Raw genomic sequence first — 11,922 nt, forward strand, 5'->3', positions numbered from 1 at the left:
TGGGTATAGGTGCCTGCTATGCGTGATCCCCACTAGGCGATCCCATATGCTTATTCCGCCACGGTTAAGTCCCCCCCCTGGGCGGACCCGTGTCTTCCCTCTCCGCTAACCACTATTTGCTATGCGTACTCCCCCTTTTTTAGGGCTAGTCCATATGTAAATTCTGCCATCTATCCCCCCTTGGGTAACGGATGGCCTCTGCAGCGTCCTCCCTATCGGGATTGCACGCTTCCCAACGTACTGTCGTATTTTCCTAGAATTATCTAGATGCTCACGACTCCCAAAAAATATATCTAAATCCGTAAGACTTCTGTTGAAGTAGGATAAATTAGGGCCAGGGACACGTTGGAGGACCGCGCCTCCCATGATGTGGGTGCGTCACGCTTGCTTGACTATCCCCTCATCGGGGGCGTTGGTAAGGTGCAGTCATTATGGCGCTTTCTATACTTCTCCCATTCGTGGATTTCAATCAATCCACTCTATGGCACTGAAGTTTCCCAACCGAAGGGGAACGTTCGAGGTTACAGAAGTAACCCTTCGTTCCCCGAGGAGGGGAACGGAAGTGCCATACTCCGTCGCCATAATGACTGTCCCTTAGCTGTTTGAAAGTCTTTTCAGCTTAAAAGGATGGCATTTGCTCGCTTCAGGTGTGCTTATATGCTGGTATAATTGGCGATGCAGCACACCTGCGCAAGCTTACGCTGCCAATTCATTTTCATTCATTGGCCCTTTCAATACTCTCCAGACAAGCGGCTTCTGATCCGAATCCTCCCATTCGTGGATTTCAATCAATCCACTCCATGGCACATTTGTTTCCCTCCTCGGGGAACGAAGGGTTACTTCTGTAACCTCGAACGCTATGTTTCCATCCAAAAATGCAAATGTACTTTATGTGCAAAACTGGATTATCGCATAAAAGTTGTGCAAATGAAGCAGCGTTTCCATCCAACGAGTCAAAGCGAACAAAACCGTCACTTTCTGATTAACTGGCGCCAAATATCAACAGTAAAAACTGCATTTGCTTCAGTAGGAGAAGCTGCATCAATCTTTTCTAAATGAATGCGCCTTAGAAGACAATCCTGACATGCAGTGAGCGCGCAGTGGTGTTTGAAGGTGTCAGACGCGGAGCACAGTTTATGCGCATCTTTTCTAATTGAATAAAAAGTTTATCCTACCCAGTTAGGCGCATAAGTTTTTAAATTTTTTAAATTTATGCGCATCATGGCGTTTCCATCAACTGTTTTTTTATGCGCATTTGCATAAAATAGGTGGATGGAAACATAGTTACAGTAGCTTTTAAGAACACCATTTAAGATAACAACAATGCAACTTAAAACACAGCCTTATTTTAGAAACCCTCAAAAACATTCAAACACATTTTACTTACTCATTGTAGATTCTTGATTAAAGCCTAAAACATTAGACTCTACATGTGAATTTATAGACAGAGAATAGAACACACTCAGCAGTAAACAAATCAAACACCTCGCTCCCTAAAAGGGCCAGAATTTTCTGAAAACTCTTTCTAACACCTTTGTGTTTAGAATAAGACAGACAGCCTGTGGGAGTGTGTAGTGATCCCTAAATCATTGTTTTCTGCCTTTTAAATGCAGGTCTCTATAAATAGCAACATAAAGCATCAGAATAGATGGGACAGTAATGGTTGAACAGTTATTTGCCATTAATTGTCACAGTTACTACCTGTAATGTGTACATAAAGGAAATTAATGAAATGTATTATTTGTACTACACAATTTCATACAAATCCTACTCTTTTTACAGTAAAATACTGTTTCCTTTCATTACAGCAAAACACTGGCTATTTTACAATTATTTACTGTATAATCTACAGGGTAACAGTGCAGTTAAGCTTTAACCCTTGTTAAACACACTTGATCAAACTAAACTGGAACTAAATTCTACTGGGCTGCGGCCCTCCAGGAGTTTGACAACCATGGTGCATAGCAAATTTTCAAATCAATTGCCTACATTTATCACAATCATGCACATATCGTTGAATAAAAACAATAAAAATATACAAATTTCATCCAAAGCAAAAAAATAATAACAAATAATCTGATCCTCATGTCATTCCAAACCTGCAGTAATAATAAAAACACAACAATTAATCTGATTTATACATTTATTTAGGAAAGCCTTTTTACTACACTGTTAATGCCACTTTTACTTACTTCATTTGAAGTTTTCCAGACAAATTCATTAAGTCTCTGCAAAAATGTATGTATGTGCTGTTTAAGATATATTTTTAAATAACACATTTTACTTGTTATTTAGCAAAATACTTATATGCAGCTTAAAGTGCAATTTAAAAGCTTAATTATAGGTTAAATTAGGCAAATTAAATTAATTATAGCAAAAGTAAACAAAGTTATAATAATTATTGTGACAATTTGCTTGCTCTGTATGAATATTTTTGGCTTTAAATGCATCTCGTCCATATCTTATACGTATCTTTTAATAAGCTTTGTGGTATTGGTTGACTCCTGATACTTAATGTTAAAAACATAAAAGGAACAAAAAAAAAAAAAAAAAAACTGAGATGGCTGCAGTGAAATTCAACTAATCATCAATGAAATGTCTCACTCTCCCGTCAATAAATATATATATATATATATATATATATATATATATATATATATATATATATATATATATATACATTTTTATTTTTATATTATATATATATAATATATATAAAATATAGATAGCAAAAAAAAAAAAAAAAAAAAAAATATATATATATATATATATATATATATATATATATATATATATATATATATATATATATATATATAATTTAGATAGCAACATAAAGCAACAGAGTAGATGGGGCAGTAACAGTTTAACGGTAATTTACCATTTATTATCACAGTAAATACAGTATCTGTAATGGGTGCCTATAAAGTAAATTACTGTAATTTATTCTTTGCACTTCACAATTTCTTACAAATCCTACCCCTTTTACAGTAAAATACTGTTTCCTTTAATTACAGCAAAACACTGGCATTTTACAGTTATTTACTGCATAATCTACGGTAAGGGTTAACAGTGTGTGWTAYACACACACACACACACACACACACACACACACACACACACACACACACACACACACAAAAATACTAAGGAAAAATCAACCAAGTGCTGGAAACATTCCTCAGGTATCTTGATCATAAATCTTGTGTCATCATAAGGTTCATCTATGATAGGAATCTCTCATTCCAGCACATCCTAAAGATGCTCTGTTAGATTCAGATCTGGTGACTAAGCAAGTCATTTTAATGTTTTTTTTTTTTTTTTTTCAACTGTGTACACAGATAATCTTTAATCTTTACTGGTTACGAAATTTCTGAAACCTGACACTCATACAACCATACATTAATTCTCGTCTCTCACTTAGTTTTCACTTCCATAAAACATTTTTTTTTTTCAATTATTTTCTCGTCAACACAGAAAATCTAACATATCGGTTTCCTTTTTCAAAAACATTCAATTAAATGACAAATTAAATCAATACCAACCAATCATAGCCTAACAATGGGCCTATAAATGAGACAAAGGTAAAGTCATAGAATTTAAATAATGAATGCAAACAATGTAGAGAGTACAGGGGGTCACACACCAGATGCGGCACACATATGGTAGTTGGCACACCAGACATGCACATTCAAGTGTTATTTAATATGAAACTATTCAGATGTGGCTCTTTGGTGCGGCAGAAATGTCCTGAGTTGTAGCTGGGCACCGCGAACAGCAAACAGCCACTGACTGGCATCGGGGTGCGTACACTGATTGAAATCTATGTTTGGAATTTTAAAATGCATGGCACTGCGTGGCACACTGAGGCTCATCGCCGACTGGCACATCTGGTGTGACCTTAAGAGAAGGTGGAGAGAGAGACATGAGGATGAAGAACAAGAACATGGTTTCAGTTGAGATTAGGGCTACTGTCATTGGTCAAATGATCAATCACAGTCTAAAAATATGCAGGATAACTTCAACCCAACCCTGGGTGTAAAAGGGATTAACAAGACTCATTCATTCATTCATTCATTCATTCATTCATTCATTCATTCATTCATTCATTTTCTTTTGGGTTTAGTTGCTTTAATAATCTGGGGTTGCCACAGCAGAATGAACTCCACACAGGAATGCCAACTGACCCAGCCGATGCTCGAACCAGCGATCTTCTTGTTGTGAGGCAACAGTACTGTGCCACCGTGTTACCACCAACCAAACTGTTTGGTTATTTTTATATTAAATGAATGAGACCAAGTCTAATTTAATGTATGGGTTAGTCCATGTTTTACCCAATTTGGGTTTAAATAAGCCAGCATTTCCTAAAGTATAGCAGTAAGAACTGGAAGGAGAGTTTAGCTCAATTTGAGTTGATTTAATTTGAATCTTTAGCAATGAAAACAAGAAAAATATACTGTAATGTACACATAATAGCTATTCCATGGTATACTATAATACATATATTTTAGCACAAATCCATTTTACTGCAGTCCACTGAATGGTGATTCACAGTCTGGTGGGTTACTTACCATACTGTACTGTAAGCTTGGTTGTACAAAATAGTATATAATTTGTTATAATATATGACACACACACACACACACACACACACACACACACACTGTTCTTGAATCTTTTACAGAGTTTTAAGGCTTTGGTTTTACACTAGAGGGGAAATACAGATACATCCAGACCAAAACCATCTTGACCACAAACACACACAATCCCTTTAGAATACCTTTTTCATAGTTGTTTGATTTCTGATGCTTTTCCTCTTTTTTTTTAATTAAATAAAATTCTCAAATGTACGCTGATGTGCTTAATAATTTTATATTGTGTCCTGAAAATGAGAACCCAAGTTTAATAAGAATATTAACACATTGTGTAACCTATAGCACAATCTTATACCAAGATCATATACCACAGCTTAATGTCTCCACCCACCCGCAAACCTTTGATAGTTTTGCTGATTATCTTAACCACGAGTATGATCTCTCTGCTACTGATGGCCAAAGCTGATGTATGTTACATAACTCAGCACTTTTGCAAATATGTTATTTTTTATGTGTATGTATTTGTTCTAAATACCCCGTTTACAAAGTTTTTCAACCAAAAGTGAGAGAATTTTCTAAACATTTCATGGTTTCGTTTACATGACAATGACTTTTGGGAGCAAGAAATGTACACATTTTGAACATGAATCCCAAAGTGCAAGTTTTTGAAAAAGTTTTTGTTGGTTTTATTAGATTTAGATTTGTCTTTTGACTTAAATTTGTTGCACATAATTAAAGTGGTTCTAAATAACATATGTGTTAGTGTTTGTATTGGCTCTGTATTCTGGTCCTCTTCCAGAATTCCTCTCAATTGTGGAGTTTCACAGGGATCAATCCTTGGGCCTATGTATTATTCACCATGCTCCTTTTGGCTTTCTTTCTTTCTTTCTTTCTTTCTTTCTTTCTTTCTTTCTTTCTTTCTTTCTTTCTTTCTTTCTTTTTTCTTTCTTTCTTTCTTTTTCTTTTAAAGAGGGAACAATAAAAATTGCAAACAACCTCTCTTTGCCTACTTAAATACAATTATATTCTGGTTCTCATGCATTTAAAAAAAAATAAATAAAAAAATAAATAATGCTATTTGGGCAGAAATAAACTTTGTGCTAGATGTTAATTATTTGGCTTGGCATGCATCTAAGCATGTAAAAAAGCTCTACAGTATATTACAGCAGCATTTATTTACAAACATTTATTGAAACTATAGTTTACATTACTGTTTTATAGATTAGTGTTTTAAATGTCAATGTGCAGAGTACAGTACAAAAAAATAAATAACAAACAACAACTGACAAATTATGGACCTTTGGCAGTAAGAGTGGGACATAGATACACACGTGCTAGAGCAGGGGTGTCCAAACTCGGTCCTGAAGGGCCGGTGTCCTGCATAGTTTAGTTCCAACTTCCTTCAACACACATCCCTGGAAGTTTCAGTATGCCTAGAAAGAGCTTGATTAGCTGTGTTTAATTAGGGTTAGAACTAAATTATGAAGGATACCGGCCCTCCAGGACTGAGTTTGGACACCCCTGTTCTAGAGAATCCTTTCAGCAGACCAGTGCTGTTGTATTGGCATTTCATTTACTGCAAACTCTGGAGTTTCCCCATGCTGTATCACTGATCAAATAATTATTACAAATGTGTGCTTGTAGTTGTGTAAAATAATGTGTGTTTTCGATATAGTTAATTGTTTTGTAAAGCAGTGTGGCTTTCGGTTTAGTCTGTTACCTCAGATTTAAGCTAATTAATTGGAATGCAACTCAAATGGCACGAGACACAGACTCAAGCAATGTTGCCATGCTTGAAGCTTGGAAGTAGAATATAATTAATGTTAGTCTCCATGTGCACAGATGGAGGGACTGCGAACGGCCCCTGAGTCTGCTTGAAACCGTGGTCAGGCCGAGCTTCACTGTTCACTTAAGATGTGATTTCATTCGCACCAAATCACAGAAATACCGCACATATGAATTGGCCAAGCACTGTATATTTGCTTTTAATCACTCGCTTTTCTGACACACATGGGCCTACTATAAATGACGAGCAGCAAATCTGATTTCTCATTTAAATATATAATTCCAAATCCTATATTTAAACACAAGTTAATGTTTAGACTAAATAGAGCAACATTTTTCAAAATGTATAACAAATTATATATATCTAAATATGACATATAGCCTACTCATTAGGTCTAAGCAACATTTGCTGATTTTGATGAATAAGCTACTATACATTAATACTTTACAAGTACAGCAGTTTTCTTTTGACTTTTTAAGCACATGTGGACACTTTTAACCTTTAGAAGCACATTTTAATTTAAATGGTGAAGTTTTTGTCTGCAAGCACAGTTAATGTTTAAACTATTTATAATGTTTAAAGTTGCTGACAATAATACATATTCTTAGTAACAGTAATTCATTTGCCTCATTTTTAAACTGTGCAGTACTGTAGCTGTTTAATTAGGCTTACTATGCTACTGTATTTCAATACCGGTTGTTATGGTGGTACTTGGAGAGACCTTTTTTTTTCAAAGGTGGTACTTGGTTGGAAAAAGTTTGAGAACCACTGTATAGGTGATGACATTATTTTATTTCTGTGTTTGTATATGGAAAAAAAAAAAACATTCAACACAATGCAATTCCTTTTTCCCATCACTTCATAACTTTTGATATTTTGAGCATGATGATAACTTTCCATATGGACCAAAGCCCAAAGTGTCTTCTTTCCAGTAACACCTAGTTTGTGTTCGTAGATTACTGCGGTCAAGAACTATAAAATTAGGTAGGTGTAAATCCCCAAAAGTGAGTGCTGGCTAACAGGTTAACCAATTTGTTGTATTTGAAAACAACACCAAACAGGACTGAAAAAAAACTGGCCAACAGCATTCTAACTAATGCTGCTGTGATTAGTTATTAGTCCAAAAATTCTAAATGAATGTCCAATAATAAATCACAATAACAATAAATAAAAAAATAAATGAAAATAATTCTTTCCATCTTGCTGTCCTGCATGTGTTGCTATATATTAAGAAATAAATACTGTTTTCTGATACAAAACAGTTTTCAATTTGTATTCTGCTACAACTGTCGTACAGGGGTGCATTTTTAAAAACCATAATTAGCCAACTAAGGTTGCAAGTTGTATCATTACAAACATAGTTTGTTGATTTGATGTTTTCCAAATTTATCGTTCCAATGAACATTCGAAAACTGTGTCGCAAATTTCGTTGTTGTAGTTGTTGTAGTTAGAAACATTTCTAGCTGTGTTCTATTCCTTGTTATCCCCCATCCCTTATTCATTTAGAACATTTTTACATTTACCCTTGGAATGATTAAAAATAAACAATCATTAAAGGCATCTCTCTTAGGTGTAATTTGCTTTCATCGTGTTTTTACAATTCAATTTTAGCAATCTTCATGTTTACACTTGCGCTCCCTTCGCAGTACACTTTGAAAACATCGATGCCATTTGAACCACTATCATGGCTCATGGTGAAAGCTAAGATGACCTATTATTTAAAAGCCAAATTTGTTACGTCTCTAAAGCTTGTGAGAAAAAAAAAAAAAAAAAAAAAAAGCACATTTAGCATTTCTGCAGTGGTTTACATGTGTCAAGTTGTAAAAGTAGAAAAAATTAAATAAATAAATAAACAATATCCTATTTACTACTAATAATAGTAACTATAATAATAATAATAATAATAATAATAACAATAATCATAATCGTCATCATCGTTAATATTATTAATATTTTTATTACTATGATGAGTATGATTTTTTTCATTTCCTAATAAATAATAAATATTAATTTTCTATGGACTATTCTCAATAGTATTTGTAAAGGAAACATTGGGCCTATATGAGCCGTTTACTTATATTTCAATTAAAATGGAAAACAAGTGCATTCTACCAAAACTAATATTGGACTTTTTTTTATGTGTATGTTTGTAAAACTATATAATTTGCACATTGACATAATGGGGTTCTGTTCGAAAGAAGTTGTTGCCACCCCGTCAAGAGCATCATGACAGGCATTTTACATAACTAATGTGGTTTAAACTATGGATTTGCAACAGAGAAACTTTGGGTTTTGGGAAACACTCATCACTACATCGTTCTTTTCCCAAACAATGCATCATACTATGATTGTTCATCCACGTCGTTGTTTGGAAAACTAAACTAAATGGAAAATTAATATGGTTATGCATTTCAAGAGGGATTCTATTATTATTTATAAGTTTTGGTTTCGTATTGTATTCATAATGACCTGGGCACACGCGGTCTGAAAACAGATTCCCTGCACTTTTCATGAGCTGCAGTATGAGTGTAAACTGTGAGTATTTTGGCTATGATGTATACAGAGATTACCATTTGTGATTAGTGATTACACATATTATTATTATATGTGAATTAAGAGACTTTATGCCAGAACAGTTGACTGTGTTTACAGTGTGTTAGCAGTGACGGCTGTTAACTACCTTTAAAATAAGTGTACTGGATTTAGAAAGAATTTAATTTGGTGTCAAGTGGTTTGACTTTGGAAATTACTTATAAGAAAAGCCAATCAAATGGGTCTTCTCTTCTCTTAAACAAAAAAGTAACTAAGGGTGGGACCATGGAAAAAAAACTGAATCTGAATGTCTCCACCCATATTCTCTGTAAATATATACACAGTGTTTTGTTACTGAGAGCTAACAGATTGTCTTCATCATGACCATCATCATCATCTCTCTGCTCCTGCTGGTTTCTCTGGTGCCAGACCTGACCTACACTGGTGAGACTGACTATACAGATGATGATTTGGGCATTTGTTACAAATATTAGTTTTTAATGTACAGAGTAATTTGACTAACAACTGTTTGTATTTATTAACACCTATTTCTTTCAGCTCATGTGGGTATAGAGGACGGCACTGAAGCTAAACCTCACTCCAGACCTTACATGGTTTCTCTTCAGATAAAAGGCTGGCATATCTGTGGTGGATCCCTCATTACTGAACAGTTTGTCTTGACTGCTGCACATTGCTGGGAAAAGTAAGAGTTTTGTTTAATGTGAACTGTGTTGTGGTAAAATCCATTTTGAATGACACATGAGCACAATCATACAGTGCATCATATGACAGTGATACAATATGCTTGTTCAACAGAGGTGATGTCATCACTGTTGTGGTTGGCGCCCATGATTTGAGTGGAAATAAAACTTACGACAGCTTTGATGTGACATCCTACATCCCACATCCCGACTATAAACAGAATTCTTATAAGAATGACATCCTGCTTTTGAAGGTATAAACCTATTATTCTTTTATTCTTTTGAAAATCATTTACTTCAGCTTTGCATTTGGTGCTTCTGTTTTGATAAAAAACTGCAGAATTAAGTTGATTATAACTTACAATATGGGTGCAATAATAAAGATTATATAATGCTTAGCTAATGCTTGGGTCAGTTGCTGTTTCTGTGTGGAGTTTGCATGTTCTCCCTGCCTTCGCGTGGGTTTCCTCCGGGTGCTCCGGTTTCCCCCACAGTCCATGCGGTATAGGTAAATTTGGTAGGATAAAGTGTCCGTAGTGTATGAGTGTGTTTGTAAATGTGTGTGTGGATGTTTTCTCAGAGATGGGTTGCGGCTGGAAGGGCATCCACTGCGTAAAAACTTGCTGGATAAGTTGGCAGTTCATTCCGCTGTGGCGACGCCGGATTAATAAAGGGACTAAGCCGACAAGAAATGATGATAATGCTTAGCTAATGCACAGATAATCAAGAGTTAAGATATAAATCATGAAAACTAAACCATTTATTAATGATTACAGCATGTGCATCAAATGAACACTCTTTTTTATTAATATATTAAGTAATCTATAAACTGTTTACCCTGTAGTGTACAGTACATAGTAACTAATCGTGTAAATGTTGTAATTACCACAATATATCAAAATCATGCAGTTCAACTGCTTTAATTAATCATTTGCTAATTATTTGCAACTAACTACTAGCATATAACTACTTACAGTATATAAAAAATTAGTTAACAGTCCTTTGCCTTAACAAGTAGTTATACAGTTATTCTACCATTACTAATCATTGTCTAACGATTAACTAAATAAAAGCAGACAACTGAAAGTGTAATAACTACTTTGACTACAGTGTTAATTAACCCTTATATTTACATAATTAGTTCATATAATATGGTAATAGGGAATTAATACCTTACTACACATTTAACTAATAACAATTCATTCATTCATTCATTTTCCTTCGGCTTATTGCCTTATTTATCAGGAGCCACTACAGCAGAATAAATTGGCAACTATTCTGCCATATGCTTTACGCTGTAGTGCGCCTCCAGGCCCTATGGCCAATTTATAATGCCAATGCATTATTAGTTACTAATAAGTTGATAATTAACAATTGTGTTTTGCATTACAGCTAAATAAAAAAGTCACACTGAGCAACAATGTTGGACTGATATCGTTACCAAAGGAAGGAGAAAATGTTGAAGCAGATACTCTCTGTAGTGTTGCTGGCTGGGGAAGATTGTGGGTCAGAGGCCCAAGACCTGGTCATCTCAGAGAGGCAGATACAGTGATAATGACTGATGAAGAGTGTAAACGCAGATGGGAAATTAAATTTAAGGTCTCAAAGATGATCTGTGTTTATGGCCATGGAGGATCCTGCAGTGTACGTTTGACAGATGATTCAGACTCTACATTAATGTTGAAACTAATTTCACTAGTGACGTGTTGATCTCTGTTTTTTAACAGGGGGATTCAGGAGGTCCTTTGGTTTGTGGAGACACTGTTGTTGGGGTCACATCCTTCACTGACCGTTATCTCTGCAATTCACGTTTGCGTCCGAATGTGTATGCTAAGATTTCAGCATATATTCCATGGATCAAAATGATAACTGAAAATGTTTAGTGACATCTTGAAGAATGACTAAAAAAGGAAGACATGTTTTTTCTTGAATTCTTCCATAAATCTTTCAATAAAAGATTTCATCATGATCAAGCATCAATCAGTGGTATCCTCTTTATTTTGTCACAGCCATTTAGAATTACAATATTATATGATTACAAAATGATGGGGGTCTTGACCAGCAGTTTTTCAGAAAAGAGGAAAATAAATGAAATATAAAAAAAACTTCTAACAAAGGTTTGGTGCTGTTCCGCCTTCTTCAAGTTTGTCTGCTGTGTCTTTAAAGAACTGCAACATTTGAAAATCAGGGGTCCTTTCTCCATATGTAAATCACTCAGTTAGCTGGATTTGGATTTTGAAGATTTGACACGATCCAGAATCATTTAATTCTTCAAATCTCATTAGATATGGTCAGTTCAAGCAAAGAT

The 11,922-nt window shown here is 34.8% G+C and overlaps 1 protein-coding gene across 1 annotated transcript; it reads left to right on the forward strand.

Moving 5' to 3' along the window:
• The first annotated feature begins 9,264 nt into the window (after positions 1 to 9,264).
• swift lies at positions 9,265 to 11,592 on the forward strand. The gene is given in 5 exon segments (NM_001044808.1): positions 9,265 to 9,357; positions 9,472 to 9,616; positions 9,730 to 9,868; positions 11,007 to 11,258; positions 11,342 to 11,592. Coding segments are annotated over 5 exon segments (756 nt in total). The 5' UTR covers positions 9,265 to 9,293; the 3' UTR covers positions 11,498 to 11,592.
• Positions 11,593 to 11,922: the final 330 nt, after the last annotated feature.

The sequence above is a fragment of the Danio rerio genome, chromosome 22 (genome assembly GCF_049306965.1).
Source record: "Danio rerio strain Tuebingen ecotype United States chromosome 22, GRCz12tu, whole genome shotgun sequence".
NCBI lineage: Eukaryota > Metazoa > Chordata > Actinopteri > Cypriniformes > Danionidae > Danio > Danio rerio.